General features: G+C 40.9%; 1 protein-coding gene across 1 annotated transcript in view; it reads left to right on the plus strand.

The window, feature by feature from the left end:
- Positions 1–18,018, plus strand: part of RBL10 (RHOMBOID-like protein 10) — a 35,259-nt gene extending 17,241 nt beyond the window's left edge. The window contains exons 4-10 of the mRNA XM_087396801.1: positions 804–858; positions 953–1,033; positions 15,662–15,758; positions 16,566–16,633; positions 16,768–16,866; positions 17,484–17,525; positions 17,621–18,018. Coding sequence (XP_087252927.1) covers positions 804–858; positions 953–1,033; positions 15,662–15,758; positions 16,566–16,633; positions 16,768–16,866; positions 17,484–17,525; positions 17,621–17,770 — 592 coding nt within the window. The 3' untranslated portion in view covers positions 17,771–18,018. The remainder of the gene's footprint in view (positions 1–803; positions 859–952; positions 1,034–15,661; positions 15,759–16,565; positions 16,634–16,767; positions 16,867–17,483; positions 17,526–17,620) is intronic.
- The last annotated feature ends 6,595 nt before the right edge of the window (positions 18,019–24,613 follow it).

Below are 24,613 nucleotides of genomic sequence, written 5' to 3' on the forward strand. Positions count from 1 at the left end.
ATTGAAACTGAAGGACTTTCAGTCTTATACTGATGTATGGATGATTACGTTTTTCAGGCTATTATTTAGGAACTCTAAATAACTGGAGTCACTTTTTTGGACTCCTTGGGAGCTGCCATGAGCCCTCCCTAAGCAGATGTACTAGATGGGTTTTTTTTTGTTGTCCCATAGACCTGTTGGTCTCCCGTGTTAATGGACTTTCTTTTCTCTCTCTTCCTCTCTTCCGCACTTCTTCCTCTCTTTCCTACCTCTTCTCCTGCCTTCTCTCCATCATTCTCTCTCCCTTCCTCTCTTCTATCCTCTTCCTCTAATCTGCCTTTGCCTCCTTCATTTCAGCATCAAAGGATTTGCTATTTTTCTTCTTATAAATAGCTAGCTGCATTGGAGGAATATTTGTAGCCTTTTCATCAAACATTTGTCCCTGTATACAACATCAAATGTTTGGAAGCACAATCATAGTTTTTGTATAAGTACAAATGCACCTGCTTACACATTTCCCTTTAATTTAGAACTCAATAAATCTTGGATGAACTGAGGTAATAGTAAGGTTCATCCATACTTTGAAAAAGTCAAAATAAAAAACGATATTAAATAAGCGGTCTGTGTAAGGAAACACTTAGCTAGACAAATCCAACCATTGTCACTTTTGATTATGAACTTTCCTTCCAATGGCATGTTCAATTTCAAGGTATTTGAATACTAATGGACTGTTTTTGCTGGGAAGTGCAACAGTGTTTTGTATCGTTGTGTTTTTGAATACAAGGTATTACTGCTTTACATTAGGTTTCAATTACAAATTGCAGGATTTTTGTAGCACAAGAAGCATCACAGGGGAAACTGTTATTGTGGGGAGCGAAGGTTAGTTTTTAAGATCTCTCTACACTTTAGAGCTTCATTCTAAGCATGATTTGCTCCTTTGGTTGGTAGGTTGAAGGTTATGTGTTTGTTATAGGTTAACAGCTTAATAGATCAAGGTCAACTCTGGCGGTTCGTCACTCCGGCATTCTTACATGCTAACCTTGGGCATCTACTGGTCAGTGCCTCTGAATATATCTTTGCAATGCATGCTTTTTTTTTCATTCACTTTTGTTTGAGGTAACTAGTGTAGATGTATACGTCTATATTCAAACTTCAATTATGCATTTAAGAATGACCTTAACGATCTCTCTCTCTCTCTCTCTCTCTCTCTCCCCCTCTCTCTCTCTCTTTCACACACACACACACACACTTTTTTTTTGTGAAACCAGTAACTATATTATTAACATGAAATGAATGTACATGACATTAGACTTCAAAAGAGAGCCTAATGGAAGAACTCAAAAACAGTCAGAAAACACTTCAAGGCTGGTAGCATCCAAGTCCCTCGCAACATAACTATTATATAAAGATTGCTTGAGGGACATTCTGAAGAAAGCATATGCCTGAGGAAACTGTTGTCCTATCCTAGAATGCAATCTCTGTGTCCAAATAGTCCATAGTACCCAAAAACGAACCCAGTGAAAGAAAAGGAGGAATGGAGACAGCTGAAATGAGGAGCATCCAAACATCCAGAAGAGTTTCCTGAATCTGATAGAAGGAAACCGAAGCTGCAGCAAATGAGAGACATGAGTGATCAATATCTGAGATTGCGGGCAAGACCATAACAAATGGGAAACTGTCTCACGGTGATGAGAGCAACGGGGGCAGGAAGGGGAAGCAATGCGATGTGCTGCCAATTTCACCCCAATGGAAAAAGCTCCCACTATACATCTCCAAAAGAAAAGCCTATGTTTCAATGGCAATTTAGCTTTCCAAATTTTCTTGAGTTGTGATTGCCACCAAGACAAAGGCCTTTCCAAATTCCAAAGAGTGTTGGCATGCTTATCAATCCATGGCGGTGGAAGAAGAAATCTGTAGACCATCGAGGAGGCCAGATTGTGCATTGAAAGTGAACAGGTAGTGGGAGATAAGGAAGTCAGATTCCAGTCCAGTAATCTGTCTTGTACAAACAGTGGAGGAACAGGAACAAATGACTGCAACATAGTTGTAAGTATTCTCCAAATGGGAATGCAAGCTTGTGGAAATGAAAGCACATAACCATGTTGATCCACAACATCTCCGACAAATCTTATGCCCAATTTCATAAGGTTATATGCTTTAATAGGAGCCTGTAAAGCAAGGGGCGATTCAAACACCTTGCTCCAATGGATGCTTTCCAAGCGAAGAGAATTACCATGATGGGAAGAAGCACCTGACCATTTAGCATAAGAGAGAATTCTCTTCCAATCATGAATAAAAGTAGTAGAAACAGGACAACCAGGAATTTTCCCCTGAAATGTGGTCATGACTGCTTCCCAGTGATCCGTAATCCAATGCCCATATGCATGGGACGTCATGTTTCCACACATAGCTGCTAGCATAATAGCCCATGGCTGTTTTTGCTGAAAAAAATCAGCAATCATAGTGCTCTTTCTTGCCAACATATGAAACTGAAGATTGAGAATATTCAGTCCCCCATGAGTCTTAGGAGAACAAACAGACTGCATGGGAAGTAGTGGCAAAGCCTTTTTATGAGATTTGCTTTTTTAAAATATCTCCATAGCGTGGGACATATAGGAAGCCAAATGCTTAAAAGACCAGGGAAGAAGAGGCAGATAAAATTGCACATATGCCATAATGATAGACTGTACTATCCGAAGTCGAACATGTACAGGCCAAGTGGACAAATGCCAGTATTCCAGCTTCTTGTTTATCTTTTGAAGCACCCATTTGAGCTGTTGTTGAGGGGTGATATTCCAGCCAATGGGATACCCTAAATGCCTCACAATAGTATGGGAAGAGATAATGTGGCCTGGCCAGAGAAGTGCATGCCAATCAGCTTCTTTCAATGCTAGAAGATTTGATTTCTGAAAGTTAATATGCAGTCCAGCAGCTATGCCAAAATCATTCAGAGTATGCATCAAATGAGAAAGATCATTTTGAGAATTCGTGGGCATGAAATATGAATCATCAGCATATGCCTATGCAAGAAACGGCTGTGCCCCTGGAATTTGCAAGCCATGAAGCTGCCCTGTATCTGCAAGATGGTCCATATGCAACAATAACGGATGAGTAGCAATGGCATACAGTAGTGAACTAAGAGGGCATTCCTGTCTCACTGAGCGGGTCATAGTCCATGTTCTTGACAACCCACCACCAAGCAAACACTGCGCGGTGGCACGAGAATAGAACCAGTAAATAATATGGACCAGTCGAGGGCCAAATCCCAATTTATGCATAGTTTGAGAAATAAAATCCTAATGGACAGTATCAAATGCTTTCGCAATGTCCACTTGCAGAATGAGAACATCTTGTTTAGAATATTTGGCATACTCAATTGCAAGCAAAGCATTGGAGATATTGTTAGTAATCTGTCTTCTGGGAACAAACCCATACTGCCTGGGATGAAGTCCTGCTTGCAAGATAAATCAAACCCTGAGGACAATCATTTTGGCAATGAGTTTGTAAATGACTGGCATAAGAGATATGGGCCGCCAATCAGCCATTGTCTCACACAACCTTTTTTTGGGGAGCAATTTGACAAGGCCATGTTTCCAAGAAGGAGGAAGAGATTGTTCTGTCCAAGCATGATTGATCATAAGAAGCAGAGTGGTCTTGAGTTCTCCCCAAAATGCACGGAAAAATTCAACAGTCAATCCATCCCAACCAGGAGAGCTGCCTTTACGTAAATGACTCAAAGCATCATCCAGTTCGTTAAGCATAAAGGGCTGCTCCAATGCATGAGCCTGTTCCGGGGACAAGATAGGCTGAACATTCATAAGAAATTGAGACCTAGCTGCATTCACTTGCATTGAATGATCAGGCTGAGGAGAAAAGAGATGCTGGAAATGACTAGAGCATTGCGATTCCTATTCTGATTTGGAGGTGGTCCAGGTGCCATCATCTTGCTTGATCCTGCAAATATCCTCCTTTTGCCTATCCGCATGCAGGCTTTTAAAGAAGGCTTTGGAGGAGCAACCTTTATCCAAAAGGGGTTTCATGCGAGCTTGGATTTGCCACTTCTTTAATTTGCGAAGATCATTTTGATGGATGATATGAATGGCATAAGCACAAGAATCCTGTTCAGAGGAGGTGAGCTGCCTATAAGAGCTGATTACATCCATTTGTTGCTTGTGAGACTGAGCCCATTTCAGCTTAAGCCTGAGGTTTCCCGTGTAATTCTGTCCATAATCTTGAATAACAGCCTGCAAACGATGGGCAAAACTGATCCAAGCGAAATCCATGTCCTCCTGAGCATGTGAGAGGAGGGGACGGACAGCCACTTTCACCATGTTCTGAAATTGTTGATGAAGCAAATAAGCACTATTAACATGGAGTAGGCGACGACCAAAAAAGGGCATATCATTAGTCAAATGTGCTATGGATAATGTCAAGCATACTGGAAAGTGATCAGATAGCAAGAGGGAATGATCAACCCATAGTGCACATGTGAAACTAGCATACTGCTGAGCATGCAGCAAATACCATCTATCAAGTCGAGCCCAGTAATGAGTAAAGGCATTGTGATGGTATGTATAGCTCATATCTCTATCCCTTGTTGAAAGCCATAAATCTTCTGCATGTAAGAAAGAAAGCATATCCTCCCAATGTCGAAGCTCAGTGGGGATCATGTGAGAACGATGAGTGGTGTTGTCTTGGATGGTAGGCGAGTTATTAAAGTCTCCACACAAAAAGGCATTAGACAGCCATGGATATTGTTTGAGGGAGGCCCACATTCGAGCTCTTGTCGCAGAAGTTTGAGAGGCATAGACAGATGCTATTTCATAAAGATCAGCATGATAGATGCATCTGATCACCATCCAGCGACCCTGGGGGTCATTGTAAGCAACCGTGGGCTGCATATCATGTTTCACCAACATGCATACCCCCGAAAAGTGCATTGTACCAGAATAAAATATGTCATAACCAGCAAAGTGGCCTTGCTGTCCAGCCAAGAAGTGTTGGTTGTGTTCCTGTAAAGAGATGACATCGGGGTGCATTCTACGTACATAGTGGCAAAAAAGTCTCCACTTATTGACATTACAAAGACCTTGAACGTTGTATGTAATACAAGTGATTGAAGTAGACATAGAAGATATGTACAGCCAAACCAAAAGGCATAGTAAAAGTAGAAGTTGTCAGGCCTCAGCCATGACATCGAGGTCCACCTGGCCTCCTGGATCATTGGCTCTATGATCCTCATAATTGTCACATACAGGGATGCCCTTCTTGAGCACATCAACCCATAGTTGAGAAGTGAGGCTATCAGTAGGGGTAGAGGCCTGACCAGGGATGGAAGTAGAGGCATCCCAATGGCGAGATTGTAATGGTCGTGGCTTGAGCGCAAATACCTTTTTGGGTTGCTGCCAGGCACCTTGGGGAGAGGCAGGAGATTCTGAAATTTTGCCCTTTCCCTTATCCTTTTGCTTGGCTGAAACCTGAACCACATTTTCTTTGGGAGGGACAGATTTAGATGCCACATCACCCAACTTGCTAGGCATAGCCTTAGGCCCTGGACCATAAGTTGGAGGGGAAGTATTTTCTGGAGCAATAGCTGTAGGTGGGAGCTGATGCAGGACTGCAGGGCACTGTGAGGCTAGGTGGCCGAACTTATGGCATGTGAAGCAAGCACCTGCAAATACTCCCCATTTCAAATCAAAATATTTTTCGCCCAAGGGAACATCCTCCACCTCGACCGCAATGGAAGGAGGGGTTGGGTGATCTGTATCCCAAAGAACACAAAACCGATTTTGATTACCCGAAGGACGGGATGGGCATACAACTTGCCCCAAAGTAGCTGCCAAACTTGGTAACTCAGCCCTCATGTAATCCAGAAAGTCCACTACCCCAACCCATACAGGGCAGTGATGTCGAATGAGACCGTGATAATCCTTGTTTGGCGACCATGGCATGACATGCACCATTTGTTTGCCATAGAATAGAGGGGACATCTCCAATATCTGCTGACGATATGAGGCATCCAAAAAGTGCACTTCATAAAAACCTCGAGAAGCAAAGTATACTCCTTCAACAAAGCAACCTCCCAACAAAGCCTGAACCCACTGAGCTACATCATTTGTTGAAGGTAGCTTCCTTGGGAAGAAAATGATAACTGCTTGCTGAGAGAATTTTCGGAGAAAAGCAACCAACGAGGGCAGCTTCAGCTTGTACTTAAGGGCCGGGGGAGGTTTGGCCCACTCCTTCCGACTGTGATGAAATTCATCCTTGAGCATGTCGAAGACATAGTGAGCATCTACAGATGCTGAGGTAGAAAAGTCGACTTGCTGTCTTTTGGAGTCCCTGGACAAGTCCTTCCGGGAATAACTTTTGAGATGGTCCTCCATGGAGGTAAGCAGGGCAGAAACGATGAAATGGCAGAAAAAAAAAAAAAACAGAACTGTAGGGCAGAGTTTGTAGAGGGCAAACAGCACGGATGGGACGGGGCTGTACGGCCTGTACGGATATGCAGGACTGTACGGACTGTACAGGATGTTGGCAGGCACGCAGAGGCTGCACGGAGGAAGAAGAACCGAACAGAAAACTGACGGGGCAAGGGGACTAGACTGTACGGAAAGGCTAGGGGTGTACGGGTGTACGGATGTACGGATGCTGACAGGGCACGCAGAGGCTGCACAGCGGAAGAAGAACTGAACGGAAAACTGACGGGACAAGGGGGCTAGACTGTACGGAAAGGCTAGGGGTGTACGGATGTACAAACGTACGGATGTACGGAGAGAATTTCAGAAAGGAAGCAGCGATGGCGAGGCAAACAACAGCGGGATCGCTCGGGGCTGCGCAAGGATGAGCTGAGGCCATTTGTACGGCCGTATGGAAGGTGTACGACGACTGTATGGGTGTACGGGCAGGAGGGGGCTGTACGGGAACCTGTTTCCGTACACACACACACACACACGCACGCGCACGCACGCACGCATGCACGCACGCACGCACGGATGCATGTACGCACGCACGCACGCGCATACCCTTATGTGCGCACACATACACCATGCGTGCATGCACACATGCAAGCATGTGCACATAAATTCGTCCCTTTTTTATAATTGTGGTGTGATGATATAGTAAGAAAGCATGACACTGCATTTTTTCTCATGTTGCTAACTGTATCATTCTAGTCGTGCTTTCTTCACTCAATGTTGCGACAACGTTTTACAAGGAAAAGGGTAGAATTTGATGGAAGAACTTGAACGCTTCACTTCACCTTGACACCAAACTTAAGTTGGCCAAAGGGAACACTTAACCTAGCGATTTGAAATTGAATTGATATATTGTATGATGGTCAAATTATCAAGATGATTGAAAAGGATATGGAAGTCTGAGACTACCATAAGGAGAACTAGATGAAACAATAGGGATATTGTCATGGACTTATATGAGACATTCACATATAATAGAGACCCAAACCAAGGATCGTGAGAAAAAAGTCTAATGGCTGGCAATCAAATAATTCTCTTGACAATAATACTTGACACTTGATTGATGAGAATCACCAAATGTGGTGATTGGTTAATACATTTTAAATGTGTCATGCATGCCATAACAATTGTTGCCTAACGTGGGTGCTTGATATAGATGGGTGCATAGAATTGTTGGTTGCCTAACATGGATGCTTGATACACATACTATCTACGATAGCATGCAAGCGTATTGCTTCTTATCTACCAATATCACATTGTGTTGGAGATTGTATTTGGTAAGTAGGAATTTTAAAGGATATGGAAAGGACATAAAATGTAACACAAGATGTCAACACAGAAAAAGTGGGCGTATAATGGGTATAGGGGATGATCTATACTATGAACCCTAGGATCATGTGAATAATTACAAATGTGATCCGAATTAGGCTTGCATCTGAGTAGTCTTGGATGATTAAGGCTCAATGATATAGGTTATTTATGGGATCACTTGAAAATATACATGATCCAACGTTGCTTCTACCTTCAGATGAGGATAACTATACTAAAAACTTAATATATTGTTCATGTAGGAATAACAACATAAAGAGGATACTGAAACGTGATTGCAAAGATTGTTGTGAAAAGTGTTCAAAGTGTAGCATCCCAAGAAAGGATATGCTCTCATTTGATTATATACCTATAAGCAAGCAACTTCAATTGCGAGTTAAGCGTCAAACCTTTTGTCATGAATTTCTTCAAATGTGGCGTAATAAGGAAAGGTGGTTGGGAAAAGAACAAAGTGCTCAACCTGAGCATATTTTTGAGTTTTGGGATGGTTCCAAATGTCGCAAAAATTTGTGCTTTGGGTATGTTCAGATTCTTGAACATAGAATCAGAATCCACGTGGGGAGCTTCATTCTTTTTTGTTTTTAGAGCTTTTCTATTTCTAGAGGTCAAATGGATTTAAGTACAGCTTTGGTTTGGTGTCCCCCCATCCCCCGTTATTTTATTTATTATAATTATTTTTTTTAAAAACTAAATAAATAATGGTTTCCTTGTTTGTGAGGTGTTTCGTTTTTGTTATTAAAAAAAAATCTTGACATAATCTTTCTCTCTCTTTCTCTCTCTCTCTCTAGCAGTTCTTCTTCATCTTTTCTTCTTTGTTATCCTTCTTTTTATCGGCATAAATTTTGTTGTTTGGATTGTAATTTATGGCGTAGCAAGCAATTGGTTTATCCAAAACCCAAATGGTAGTTTATTCTTGGGTATTGATGAAACATAGGCATATATTTGCTTATTTGGTTTTCGTTTTTTTTGTTTTTATCTTTACTCTTTGTTTTTTTTTTCGTTTCTTACAATTGCCGCCTTCTCTTGTCTCTTTTTTTCCATCCTTTGTCCTTTCACTTGTTTTAAAAAAGTTTGAATTCCTAAGATTGTATATCCAGTTTGATGAAGGTATACACATGTGAAAGAGGCTTAGGGTAGCCTTGAGAAGCCCTCTAGCCTAGCCACCAATCTCTTTAAGTGCCACCATCCCTCATTTGCAAGATCATACTACACTCATCCACGTTCGCTGCTCCTTGAATTCCTCCTTGTACTCTCTCCTTCATGCACCTAGAGTTGTCCTCCTGGAGCATTAAATCTTCCCACATGCTCAGATTGAGTTGCAGACGGTGTGATTGTGGTGTCCTTTTAATTTTATCTAATAGGCTGCTTTGCTTTATTAAGAAGGTTAGTAAATCTCTCTCTCTCTCTCTTGTTAAAGCGCATGGATCGAGCTCTCCTGTGGATCCTATTCTACTCTAATGACAACACTAATCTAAGGTGGATGAATCCTAAGAGTGATCATGATCTATAACTCAAGTCAATTACGTTTCAAGATAGATTAGCTTGGACTAATAAAGAGAATCTTGAGATAGTGCAAAGTGCTTGATTGATATTACTTCAAATGATCCTCCCTTTTATAGCAGTGGGTACTTACATCCATATGCATGCTCACATGTGGGATATCTCCTCCATGCAATGTGGCAGCTTGTCCTTTACTCATACCTTTGCTCTACATGTGCTCATGGCACCACAACTCTCAACACCTTCCCTTGGTGCCATGATCCTTTGGCTACTGCAAGGTGGTCAGATGTGAGTTACAAGATCAAATCCTTGTTGGAGATAAGTGCACACTAAGTGTACTATTTCCTAGTCTAAGTCTAAGTCTAGTCTTTATGTCTTGAGTGTGTGCCATGTGGCACTTCTACAATTATCCCATAAACACTCTTGCATTATGTCTTGTACTTTGGCCCATATATTCAATGGGTCACATCATTCTAATCTATCTGTCTAGCTTGTGTCTTGTCTACACTCTTCTCAAGGTATTTCTTATCTTTCAGTCTTGTCATCTCATTTCCATTTCCAGTTTCTAGTTCTAGTTCTTTTTCCATATTCCAACATGGTATCAGAGCTAGGTTGATCCCTCTTCTCCCTCTTCTCTTCCCTCAAGTCTGCCTTCTCTCAGAACTCTCCCCCGCTGCAGTCTGCCTTTTCTCAGATCTGTGTGTTTCTACTCAAGATCTGCGCCAGATCTGCGCTCCAGATCTGCGCATCATTTCTGCCAGATCTGAGCGCCAGATCTGCGCAGAACCTGCTGTCATCGACAGATCTGCGCACCGCCCCTCTTCTCCACGCTGCTGACCCTGCTGCCGCTGTAGATCTGCTCGCCATTCCTCTTCCAGATCTGCGCACCATTGCGCTGTAGATCTGCGCGCCAGATCTGTTGCGCAGTTCCACTCTCTACCAGCTCTGCTCTCCGTACGACCGCCGTACGCCGCCGTACGCCGTCTTCGTCAGCGTCCGTACAGTCCGTACAGTCCGTACGACTGTACGGAATCTGTACCTGCACCCGTTGTCCCAGTTCAGGTGGCCTCTACTGCTGCAGATCTGTCTGCCATTTCTGCCCTGATTTCGTGAGCTGAAGGAGCTGCCCACGACTTTCTGAAGCTGCTGCCCGTACCTTTTCTGTTCGAAATAAAGGAGGAGCTGAAGTTTTTATCTCTGCCCAACCTGCATTCAGTTCTGCATTCAGTTCTTGCTAAGGTACTGTACATTGTCTCTTTCAGTTTGCTGAGCAGTCTTTGTTAATCCTCATATCTGCAAACTGCTGGTTCCTCCTGCTTCGATGGGCTGTCATATGCTATGGCCCTGACAAAGTGGTGAGAGAACTGGCTTCTAGGATCTCTTCTTCTCATTTATTTCTACAATATTGTAAGGGAATAGACACTGCCCTTGCATCCTAGCAAGAGGTAAGACCTTCCCACATGGCATCCTCCTCTCATTCTCTCATGTCTATCGACAAATTCAATGGGTCCAATTTTCATACTTGGCAGATCAAACTCAAGTGCCATCTTATGAAAGAAGGCCTTTGGGACATTGTTCACCGTGATGTCCCCGAAGGTCCATCTGAGCAAATTGTTACTGCCAAGAACGACAAAGCCTATGCTATCATATTGCTTGGCCTTGGAGATGATTACATTCATCACATCTCCGACATACAGTCTGCTCCTCAAGCATGGATCACTCTGGATACTCTTTTTGGAGCCCGATCTAAAAACTCTAAAATTGCACTTATGATCTCATTCTTTGATCTACATATGCAGGAAGGAGCTACTATAGCCTCTCATGTTAATTATCTTCGCAGTCTTATGGTTCAGCTTGCGTCAGTCAAGTCTCCCATCTCCGAAGATATTGCTATTGCCGTGCTTCTCAAAAGCTTACCTGACTCCTATGCTACTCTTGTCACTACCTTCAAGTATCATAATAATCCTTCTCTTGAGGGTATCATCAATGCTCTCCAAGAGGAAGAAAGAACTCAACAACGCAAGGTAACTGACACTGCCTTTTTAGCAAAGAAAGGCAGTTCTAAGGTAAGAAAGCCTTGCACCCATTGTGGCAAGACTAATCATGTGGAGAAGGACTGTTTCAAGGCTCATCCATGCACCATTTGTGGCCGTGATAATCACCGGGAGAGGGACTGCTACTCCAAAACCTCTACATCAGCTCCTGGATCTACCTCAGCCCATGTTGCTGCAACATCTCCATCAGCTGATCCTGTTGTTCCTTCCTTACATGATGAAAAATGGGCTTTCTGATTACTTCTATGTTTTGTCTACCACCTTGACCACCGATGATGTAGGTCAAGGGGTTCTAGTGTCTTGGTCTTTCTATTTGTCTACAGTCAGTCTTCTGTCTATCTAGTCTTGTCTGTCTGTCTATTTGTCTATCAATCTGACTATGTTTTAGATCCATCTTGTCCCTACCCTTGTGGACCCATATGAGGATATCACTTGAGGAGGGGTGTCTCAGGATCTTTTGTCTGCCATGTCTTCTATCCTGTCTATCAGTCTTTATGTCTGTCCTCTAGTCTTGTCTTTCTGTCTTACTCCTAGTGTCCACTTAAGGAGGGTGTTGGAGATAAGTGCACACTAAGTGTACTATTTCCTAGTCTAAGTCTAAGTCTAGTCTTTATGTCTTGAGTGTGTGCCATGTGGCACTTCTACAATTATCCCATAAACACTCTTGCATTATGTCTTGTACTTTGGCCCATATATTCAATGGGTCACATCATTCTAATCTATCTGTCTAGCTTGTGTCTTGTCTACACTCTTCTCAAGGTATTTCTTATCTTTCAGTCTTGTCATCTCATTTCCATTTCCAGTTTCTAGTTCTAGTTCTTTTTCCATATTCCAACAATCCTCCCTTGGGTGCTTACATGGCTACTCTCAGATGGTTAGGTTTGATTATAAGAATATAGGCTAAAGGTGAAAAGGCTTTTGCTTCTCAATACATGTTGTTCTTGTCATTCTGCTCATGGCTTGATGATGACTCCACGTACTTGACCTGTTGGTTCTTTAATCTCCAATCTTCTTCCTTGTGTCCCAGCTTCTTGCAATGGTGACACTTTGGTTTATTCTTCAGTCTGCATTCACTTTGAAAGTGACCCATCCTTCCGCAATGGTAACAATGCTTGTTCTTCATTATAGCTGTTGTTCACTATTGAACAATGCTTGTTCTTCATTATAGCTGTTGCGTGTTGATGTAGATGTCGATGCCTTCAACTCTTTCTTTTTCAAGAAGAGAGGATACACATTCCTCAAACTTTGGATCTGGGAGATTCTTCAAAGTGGTTGTCAGTACGTTGTACTTTGCAGGCATGGTTTTAAGGAGAATTGCAAGTGCATATTTTTTTCCTACTTTTGCATTTATGCCTTCTAGTTGGGTCATAATGCTTTTGATTTTGTTGACAAATTGTGCTATGGATTCATTGAAGCTCATGTGCAAACCATAGAATGCAATCTTAAGATAAATTTCTTGGTTTTTGGCTTTTGCACCAAACACTGTGTTCAACTCATCCTATGCATCTTTGGCATGATCCTTGGAGTCTATATGATGAATTATGTTTGTACCCAAGTGCAAACCAATGAGTGAGTGCTACTTCGTCTTTTTCCTTCCAGGCATCATTTTGTGCAGTGGGTATGTCTTCTTTTACAGTCTTCCAAAGCTTTTGATGCATCAACAGATACCTCATTTGTGTAGACCAGGTATGAAATCCTTCCCCAGTGAACTTCTCAACAGTTGGGGTGCGTATTTCCATTGCAAAGGTCTTACCAGTCAAAGAAACTTTCAAATCTGGTAGTGTCTAATTGCATATAATGATTCTGGCTTGACAGGCGCGTAGAGCTAAAAAAGACGATCACTTTTTCTTTTTGGAGCGTGTGCAAATTCTTTCTGGATTGGAAGTTATAGCTTGTTGAAGTTTTTATGAAGAAAAGGTGGTCTTTGATGATGTGGCACAGGTTGTTCACATGCAGCTTACAAATTGTGCTTGGCAAGGGGTTACTGTGCTGACGTGGCCCTATGCCATGTGGCAATCTTTTGACCCAACCAGAACTTAACCAAACCTATAAAAACTTAACCATAGTAAACTGTAAACCTGACATTGGCCAAAACCTAATTGTATGACTAACCCAAGGTCATGTGCTTGACTGGCTTATCTGCCACGTGGCTGTTAATAGGAATGACACGTGTCCCAAGGTCTATACCTTAGGGAAGAAAGAGAGAAAGCTGAGGCTTCTTTGCACGACGACGGCGACTCAGTGGAGAGCTCGAGTTTTTGCGATGCAACGACGATTGGAGCAACGCGTAAGTTGGGTGCTGCGCTGGAGTGAGCAAGAGACTTGTTGCAAAGGAGCTATATGCCTTGCTGTGGAGATCTGGCGATGGCAGTTGTGTTGTGGATGCGTCGCAGTTGGTGCAAGCTTTGTGTTGCAGGGCTGCGTTGGAGCTCGGTGACTATTGTAGACAGAGCCGTGGCTTTGGAGCTATAGCCCGTGGCCGTAGATATGTACTATGGTTGTGACTGTCGTTGTAGAAGCGGCTGTAGATGCATTTGCTGATCGGCTGAGTCGAGGCCATTGAACGTCTGTTGGTAGTCGCCTTGATGAATGGAGCGCCTACGGAGCGAGATTGTCAATTACCCTTGGTGGACAGAAGATTGTAATGCAATACTACGTGCCATACTTGTCTACGCTACAGATTTACAGGCTTTGGAGGTCGGGAGGCTGGTTGCTTGGAGAAGTAGAAGTGTGGGAGCACTGTGGGTGGATAAGGATAGTGCTGTAGAGGCGTAGATAGGGCTGGAGAGCAGCTACCAGGAGCATGTGAGGCTGGCTCATTGGCGAGGCTGCTTGCTGGAGGACTTGGCTTGCTGAGAGGTAGCTAGTTGTTGCCCATCTCTCCTCTCGGAATACGAGGAGAGTAGATCTCTGTCTCAAAAGGGATCTCTCTCTTCGGAAGAGAAGAAGAACCCACCCTCTTTCACAAAGGAATCACTTATGAACCTTTCAAGAAATACGAACAGGAATTTCTAATGCATGACAGAAATTTCTCCAGGTAGAAGAGAACTTTCAATCAAAAATCTACATCTAATCTAGGAGAGCTAGGACCTAAGCTCTGATACCATATTAAAGCGCATGGACCGAGCTCTCCTATGGACCCTAATCTACTCTAATGACAACACTAATCTAAGGTGGATGAATCCTAAGAGTGATCATGATCTATAACTCAAGTCAATTAGGTTTTAAGATAGATTAGCTTGGACTCATAAAGAGAATCTTGAGATATTGCAAAGTGCTTGATTGATATTACTTCAAATGATCCTCCCTTTATAGGAGTGGGTACTTACATCCATATGCATGCTCACATGTGAGATATCTCCTCCATGCCATGTGGCAGCTGGCCCTTTACTCTCATACCTTTGCTCTATATGTGCTCATGGCACCACAACTCTCAACATCTCTCTCTGCATCTGACCTCGAGTGGACACTCACATGGGGGCTGCAGACATATCATCTCTCTTGGACGTGGTGAGACAGACCACTGGAGTGATGATAGCACTTGTCAGATAGTGGGCCACATCACGGAGACTACAGAGGAGGGATGGGACCGAGACAAGCCGAGTGACAATAATGGTAGACCGAGCGACAACAGTGTTCTATCACTGAATTTCTCTCTCGACGCCAGCCCCCCTGGATCCCGAGCCACTGTTATACGAGCTTCACTTGTCTCTCCTTAGCCGTCCAGTGGTGTTGGTCCCACAGATAGCATACAAAGGTCCATCCACTTAGGGAAGGGTGACTGGTTGATAGACTCCTAGGGGATTCTCCTTGGTGTTTGCTCCCCCTTTGTGGGTTTCTCTCGCAAGGCAATGGTGCCATTTTTTTCAAGTCATATGCATTAGTCTTGGGTAGGGGTGCCCATTTTAGTGGACCGACCCTTAGGTCTCATTGTATTTGGTTTCTTTGCAGTCTCATAGCCCCTTGGGTCTTTTGTAGATGTTAATTCTCCTCTCTCTCTCTCTCTCTTCTTTCTTATCATTGTTTTTGGAAAAAAATTGGTGCATTCTAGTCATACGTAGGTATTCAATATCGTGCGGTCTTCAAAAAGCTAGATTTCAATTCTTGAAAAGTCTGGCATTCTGCGATTGCTTGGTTTGACGCCGTTTAGATTGGCCATCCAAGTCTTATAAGGCAAGAGGTCTTAGGATTCTTCTGTTTTGTTGATCAAGGAACATCCTAATTTCTCATAATAATGAAAGCTCTGCTCTATTTGGAATGACAAGGGCAGGGGTGGGTATAGCTAGACTATGCTTATGGCTGATTCTTTGCAATTTTGAGTTGCAGACCAATTGTTACTCTCTCAACTCAGTTGGTCCAGTTATAGAAGCACAAGGAGGATCAAGGAGGTTTTTGGCAGTTTACATTGGATCGGCAATTACAGGTATGCAAGTTTATGGACTACTTGTTTCTCTCATCCTTGGAGCATGTTATTAAGTGAAAATGTACTATAAAGCAGGCAAACCCAAATTAACACCAAGGACTAGTCTCGATGTAGATCATGGGATGATTGTGTGTGTAAAGAAAAAAAAGAAAAAGAAAAAAAGAAAAGTGTGTGCGCGCAGCAACATCTACAGGCATGCTTTTCTACTGCTTGCTTTGGCAAGCTCTTGTGGTTGTTTGGGGTTTGTCCTATGAGGCAGGGATATGATCTTTTCTTCTCTTGGGTTCGCTACTGGGTACTATGGACTCTATGGAAGGATCGAGACCACAGAATCAATATAAGTTTCTGCTTCACTGGAAAGATTTTCCTTCCCGTGGGTCTTTGTCAATCCGTCTCTTGCCAAGTACTTCTTTCTTCGGCCCTCCTTAACGGCAATCGTTCTTTGCTTGGCTGCTGGCCCGAGATATTGATTATCCTGCTGTCTTTGTCATATATTGCCATTTTCTGATGCTGTAGCTGAATGTCCACTTTTCTGGGACTGATTTTTGTAATATAAAGCAATACAGTTTTCACAAGTGTGTGTGTCCCCTCCTTTTATCTCTTTGTTGAATTTTTAAAGATTGGATTTGTTATTGTCTTATAAGGGTATATGCATGGGTTAAGTGGGATAATGTAGCAACCTTCTCAAGCTGGTGCCCTTTGTCTCCATGTGATAAAACTGTATTTGATTTTGAAGATGCCATTATATATTCTGTCCCAAGCAATTAGATGCTCACAATTTCTGGCATCTTTATGGAATTGACACAGGCTTTGCCATGAGTTATTATTTTACTAGAGCTCCTGCCGTTGGTGCATCTGGAGCTGTTTTTGGTCTGGTAAGTAAAGTATTTCAATGAATTTAGATGCATTAATTCATCGAGACTCAGCAGATACGCAGAATACTATGTAATTTTTCAGAAACAATCTGAAGCTAGAAAGGTGTTTGAGATAATAATCTGCTGGATTACAGGTTGGTTCTTTGGGAGTTTTCTTGCTTAGACATAAACATCTTCTGAGTGGAGCACAGCAAACTCTGTCACAAACTGCCCGTGTCATTGCAATCAACCTGGTAGATACAAACCCATTTTATTCCGTCTGAGAGCATCAATCTAATGAGTGAGTTAAATTGGTATTAAAAAAAGCATTTTGAGTGGATCTCTGTGAGAAATGGTTAAATCCCTTCTATCATGGATAGATGTGCTCTGTTAGTACCACAATATCTTGCATTACCGAAAAGTTTCACTAAATGGAAGAGGATACATTATTGTAGTGAGCTAGTTGATGTTCCTAGATCCCTCCATAGTGACCACCATGTAAAACAGTTACCTGGGCAACCCATCCTTCCTGGAATTGATTTCTGAGTACTCAACAGCAAGAGAGAAAAATAAAACTCTGAAGCAACAGAACATCTGGTGAAAATTCAAATTGGTGAACAAGGTCAATAAGATGTGTGCCTATTTTCTTTTCCAATTAAGTCCATCCAGGGCCGATCTGCTATACTTCGTGAGCAGGAAGAGCTGGTGACCTACTGGACTGTTTGTGGAATGCAAGCTGACTTATAATGGTTCAAGTGTTCATAAGGAATTTCATATTATTGAAGCTTCTAGCAATAATGCTTATGTTCAGCTCTATTTTGTTGGTCATCCATGCCACTTCTCTATTTTGATGTCACCTTTTTGGAAACAGGTCATGGGGCTCACCATAAAAAATATTGATAATTGGGGTCATGTAAGCCACTCGACTCATTTTCTTGAACTCTTCATAGCTTGCCAATGATAAATTGGGATGTGTACGCTAATGGCCAATAGTTTCATGACATGCAGCTAGGTGGTTTGATGGGAGGTGCTGCAATATCTTGGTTTTTGGGGCCTGCATTTTCTTATGAGCGTGCACCGGGAGAAGGAAAAATTGTCCTTGTGGATCGGCCTCCAATTTCTATTCTACTTCCTAAAGCCAAAAGAAACCTATCTTGACTTAGTTGTCCCAAGTCCTTGCTCTAAGCAAAGTAGAGTAAGGCCACTGTGTAACACTGCAAATTATTCAAGCATGGACAAAAGCAGTGAATACAGACTCTGGATATGAATTCATAAAGCCACAGATGACCTTGTATTTTAAACATATGAGAATGCATGGGTTATATGAAAATGCAGTTTGTACAATTACAAATGAGATTCTATGATTTATAAAGATTATTTTTGTTTAAAGGTTGATGCTTAGCCAAGTTGTCCCCATATTGAAGATTGACCTTTTTTAATTGATTGAGCCTTTGTATAGTGACAATTTTTATTATTCTCTGTGAATGGAAACACTCATGCAGCGCTATATACAATAAGAGTAGATTGTGAATACACTCATGTTAAAGCGCACACACCCAAGCATCAATTGGCTTGAACATGACTCGTTTGTAAACGCATCATATGCTTGCAAAATCCATATCTAATGTCTTCAAATATGTTTTGGAAGAAATGTTTAAACTTCTTTACTTTACTATTGCAACCCAACATGTTAGTTTCCTTCGAATATTTGGTCAAGTTAGAGTGATTACTCGTTATGCAACCACCATCTTGCATGTTTCAAGAAATCACGAAGGGTGATGCAATCTAGATGGGTTGCATGGTCAACAATCCACCATCTAGATTGCATCTCCCTCGTGATTTCTTGGTGCAAGGTATTTGTTGTGGGGTGGTTGTAATGTTTTGCAATCAATTTGTTCTTGGTTGCTCCAAAAAGAAGGCAATTGCATTTTCCTTTTGGAAACCAAGTGATGATAAGTTTTGGTTAGTCTTTGTTCTAAAGTTTTATGCCTTTGTAAATTTTTCCAGGGAGAGGTAAAAATGGACCTACATTGCTCCTTTGTAAAAGAGGGGGCATGCGGTAAAGAAGACTGTGAGTGGTTGAAGCTAAGAAAGGTTTGTAAGTTTATATTGATAACTCTTCTTGAGGATTGGAGTTGTAGAATTTCATAAAGAAAACCAATGAGGATAGATCTCGTGTAAAAGGTGAAAAGTGTCGAGTCGGAACTAGAGGAGCGTGTAACCCTATGTGAAGAACCAGATTTTGTAATCTTTAAGGAAAAGCATATTATCTATTGTACCTAGAAAAGTGCAATGTTTACGGCTACAAGAATAGGTAGGATTTATATGGTTGAGGAGGGCGATCGACATCAATGCCTATGAGGGGGGAGATTCTTTGTGAGGATTTTATAGTAGATCTTTCTCCTATTTTGTAGTCTTTTGCCTTTCGTTACAAATGGCTAAGTCAATTGATTTTTTAAAGTTGAATGCACTTCTGCTGAAAAGTGAAACCCTTTTGAAATTTTAAGTAGTACAGGCCTAGTAGTTAAAATTGGTGGGTGAGGTAGATTCAATTACATGGAATAAATGCACAAGGAAGGTATTGAAGCAAGTAATATATGAGGGTAGAGCTAAACCAACTTTCAAAAAGGGGCTACACTGGAGGTCAATTACCTTCAGAGTGTTCTAAAAAGCGAGAGTTAAGAAAAGGCTAAGGGTTGAGTGTTCTAAAAAGCGAGAGTTAAGAAAAGGCTAAGGGTTGATCCTAGGGACATAATGCATAATACTGAAGCCAATTGAAAAGTATCCTAAATAGCCATAGCCTTTTGAACCTTAAGGAACATGAAATAATCATCTACCAAGGGTTGGCCAGTCATTTGCTCTCCATTGGGGACTATAATCTCTACAAGTTCACGATCCTTCACTAGCTTATCCAGTTTAAATAAGATTGGATTTGTAATAATAGCAAACAAGGGTGGGCTAAGGGGGCATCCTTGCCTAACCGATGCCGCCAAATGAATGGTCTATGCCTAGACATGGCACATTGGCAAATAGTGCAAATCAAAGAAGACATTCGAGTCCAAATCCCATAGCTTGCATAAGCTAGGAAATAAAAAGACCAACTAAAATGTGATCATAAGCCTTTTCAATATCTAGTTGAATCATAATAACCTCTTGCTGCGAAACCTACGGATAATCAACTCCAACTATAAAATCAATATATTATGAAAAAAATTCAAATAGGAAGAAATTGCTGTAATCTATTGGCCAACGCTTTTGTAAGATCTTTTACATGGTTCCCATCTATATGATTGGTCTCCATTAGCACATATGAATTTGAGAACGAACTTTAGGCAATAAACACACAAGCCAAATTTGTCAACTCATAGGCATGATACTTGTATTCCACACTGCTTGAAAAATAAGAGTAAGAGGGGCCTTAAACTCATTAGCATGCTTAGTGAAAAGCTCATTGGGAGCCCATCCCAACTAGGGATTTTCCTCCCTTTTGGAAAATGTGTCAACATAGCTTCCACCTCATCCTAAAAAAAGTCTCTTTCCAATGTAGTGGTAGAAGCATCTGAGACATGGTGATTGTTATCCACCATGGGTGCCATGTCTCGGTATGGGAGCTGCTAGTAAAAGAGAGTTGGAGAAGATAGGTGAAAACATGCCTCGGCATTGAATGGGCCCCAGAGCTTTTGTAGAAAGATACAGAGAGAGGCTCAAGAGATAGGGTTGGCCCTTCCTTCAAAAGATGGACGGAATATATGACCAAATTATTTACTTTGGTCTCCATTGTGTATCATCAACTTTTGGGAGTACAAGCTCTCCCATTATCTACTTTGTTTGTTGAGTTGAGACTTCTTGCTTTTCCATTGTATGTTGCCTTGTCATTGCCCACTCACCCCCTTTTACTTTCCCCCTCTCTTCCATACCCCCACCCCTCCCTTCTCGTCTCTTCGCCCCTCCCTCCTCCTCCTTCTCTCTTGTGGAATCACATTGTCACAATCCAATAGGTACTTTCCTGACACAAATGTTAGGTTCTTGCTTCGTAAAGCTCCCATGAGGAGTTGTTTGGGAGAGGAGTCTTTGATGGCATACATTCAAGATCCCCTTAACACATGGAGTCACTGCCGGACTACACAATGATGAACCAAATACAACGTTGTCTAGCTGCCTTGACATCATGAGATATGACTTTCGATGTGGCCAAGAAATTGTGATAAAATTTCATACACACATCTAAAAGAGAAGCAAGGTTAGTAACAATACTCTTGCCTTATACTACATTATGGCAATATTCTCACATGGTACTTTTGCTAGAAATGATCAACAAAGCCATGCAACTGATAATTAGCATCCTTTAGGGCATGTATGCAAACCAAAAGCTTATATCTCAAGTAGTAGGATCATTATTTGAAAAGTCGCACATGCAATGCATCAACCACAAGCCGCTGATCTCTCGGCATCCCCATTGATGAGACCTATCACATCCCCTAGCCCAACTTCCCAAAATATCATATACACGTCTTGATCTGTTGATGGGTAGCTTACATGTGCCCCATGAATCAACCTCAGCCTTAGGAACTTTACAACATCGCCATGACATTGTAGTTTTTCCCCATTGGTCTTTGGTTGCTCATGTTTCAAGCACCTCTTCACCACTGCACATGAACCATCATGCTCCCCTTTCCCGTGACCTTGGCCAAATAAATTCCAACTGAGTTGAGAAACAAAGTAGAAGGACCTTACAACCTTGAACTGAGATGCACCACACCATCTGACCAGACCTAGTGTCTTTTGAGATTTACACCTTGATCACTTAACTAATGATATTGCAACATAAAGAAGTGTTGTGCCAAAAGTGTATCATGGTCCTTGCCATCAAAGATATAGAAGTGGACCTCTTTACGAATCTTGTTATCCCCCTTGATCTCAATGTGTTGATATGTTATGTGGACAGGTATGGTGACTTGTTCAAAATGCCGATGCATTGATTGGATCTCATTTTTTTCAGTTTTTTGCAAATTCAATCACTAAGATGACAATATCCTTGAACACTATATTAGTAATTTTGGGAAAATCCCAATTCCCATTTTTTTTAAAATCCCAAAAATCAAAGGCGTTTTGGTTGTTTTGGAAGGAAATTAATAGAAAAAATCATATATTCGAAGACGTATTTTAGTTTTAATTTGGCTAAATATTATATCATTCCTTTGAAATATTGACAACACTATATCATTATATTCAAATATAAAAGGTGTTTTGTTTGATGTGGAGGAAATTAACAGAAACAATCATGTATTCGAATATGATTTTGAGTTTTTATTTGGCTGAATATTATATCATTCCATTGAAATATTCCAAGCATGCTCATATAATTGCAATGCATTGTGAATCCAAACAATGTGAATTTTCTCAAGAAAAAGATGGTATTAAGCACCAACATATTAAACTAAATTGGGAGTACACCAACATCATGACAATGGTTTTACATCTTAAAAATCATACTCACAAAACAACTCCTCTCCTGCATGGATATCTCTAAGAGAGTAGACAACAATAAACCCTAACATATTAGTAGGTAAAACATCTCGTTTGTCTTCGATCCAAGGTGGTACTCTAGGGTCATATACATACATAACATTTGTTCTATCCTTACAATTAATAGAGCTATTGATGTATCTAGCTACATTACCATACAACACATCTCCTACGATGTATTGCGTATCCTCCCTTGGTGTAACATTTGGATCTTCGAAGAGGCCATAGGTCCTAAACCTTGGAAGGTAAGAGCAAAGAGTAATCCAACTATAGTAATCATACTTTGGGCCATTGAATATCAAAAGGTCTTTCTTTGCTTTTACATTGGTATGTACAAACAAGCCATAACCTGCTCTTGCAATCGATGATGTCTTCACTTCAAATTCAACACCATTGAGCTTGAATATAGAAGCAATTGGTATCGATAGATCTTGATCCCACAAGCCATTCAACTTAGAATCAAAGTGAAGAATTACTTTATTCTTCAATTCTTCAGCCATGTCTTCGAACCCTGTGCATAAAAGAAAAAGAATGATGGGTTATTGAATAGTTACACATAAATAATGAGAAGTAAAGGAAATTACAAAAATGATGCATCACAAATAAGCAAATAATATGAGTAATTACCATTCTCAAAGATTTATTTCATGTTTAATGCAAGTGAAGCTTGTAGCCTTATTATGTACACTTTGGCAGAAGTTCCAGTGATATACGGTTGGTCGTAACCCAATTTCAAGGCATACAAACAAGCTTACATCTCATTCGAAGAATTCAGCTGCTTTATCATCTTCAAGAGATCTACTTTAGAAGAATCCAAGGTAGCTGGGCATGTTTTGAGCTCTTGTTCTTGGGCTTTTGATGATTGTTCCTTATTTGGCTCACAAGCATCTCCCCTTTGATTACTATGTTGGACAATCTCAAAATGACTTGAGCTAGTCAAACTAATCTTTAGGCTTGGAGCAGATTCCTCCAAGAAGTGTTTTATGTACTTTATAGTGAACTCCTCCTGCTCCAAAATCACTTCTTTGAAATACATATATTGATGATGATTTGTATGTATTGGTTCATTTCCATAATGGTCAAGCTTGATAATATTTCCTATATTTGATGCATCTCTCAATCGGAGAAGATAAGGGAGAAGTTCAACATTCAATATGTCATCAGTCTCACCTATGTCAAAAGTATCTGGATATATACCATTTTCTTCCAGGTTTACGCAGCCCTTCCTTAAACGGACAATCATCAATAAGCAAGGTGTTACTAGGATTAAACTCTTTATCATTTGCCCAAATGGCAAGCAAGGGCTTAAACATGCATTGAACGCCTGGCTTGTCCGGTCTATTTAATATCTCTATAAGTGATTTGTAGCATTGATCTTGCCCCATAATTTTGTAGAACAAAAATTGTTTCGCTGCAAGCTTCTCCATCAAATAAACCATGTAATTCACATTCTTGATTATCGCAGTTGACCATAGGCACATATGAAAGTACTCAAACAATCTATCCAAGAATTGAACACATCCATTTCGAAGCACAATCCATGTTCTCTTATAAATTTGTATGCTTTTGTGTTTATCGGAAGGTTTAGTGGACTTGAGGAGCAAAATTCCATTCAGGTCAAGTATAAGTAATTTCTTTGTTCTCATAGATGGAGAACATTGAATGTGTTCCATTGACTCATCTGATTTTTCCTTGTGTGGTATTTCTATATGAAGGGAATTTCCATCTATATCATGGCATGCAAAAGTATCAAGGTGTGAAGTTAGGATTCAAGGAATGTTGTCCATGCTTACATTTAAAATTGCTTAAATCTACATTATATTCTCTCATTCACATTGACAATGTTAACCTAAGTATTTTGGTGTATTAGATTATATCTCCAATATTCACAAGGGTCTCATCATCAGAGGATACAATTTGTATTTACTAAGTTAAAAAAGCATTGATCATAATACAAATGCAAATCCAACATTACGTTTCCATACACAAATCAAAAGCGAATTGCATATTATGTTTCCGAACAAAAGATCAGCTTTACAACTGATTTCAACATCTCATAGTTCACCAAGTGGGAGATGTTAAGATCGATTATAAAATCAATATTAGTCTTTCATCTTATTCTCATGCTCTTTGTGTGGGAGTTCATAAGATCGGTTTTAAAATCGTTCTTAGCCTCTCATGCTAAAAGCCAAGATCGGATTCAAAACCGATCATATCCTCTCATCATTGGTGGTAAAGGATGATAGACTAAGTTCAATAATCATTCTTATTTACCTAATAATATAGCCATTACAAAATCTACATAAACAATTCAATTTTGGAAGCATTAATCAGTTTCAAAGATGCACTACAATCCAAAAGATATATTTACATAAATGCCTTTAAAATCACTGAAGATTTATGACTTTTGACCTGCTTTTTTGGATGCAAATATCTGCTGGGCCATTTTCTCAATATCCTCAAGGGTTTGTTGGT

The sequence above is a fragment of the Dipteris shenzhenensis genome, chromosome 25 (genome assembly GCF_047967505.1).
Source record: "Dipteris shenzhenensis isolate YYH24624 ecotype China chromosome 25, Dip_SZ_1.0, whole genome shotgun sequence".
NCBI classification, from domain to species: Eukaryota; Viridiplantae; Streptophyta; class Polypodiopsida; order Gleicheniales; family Dipteridaceae; genus Dipteris; species Dipteris shenzhenensis.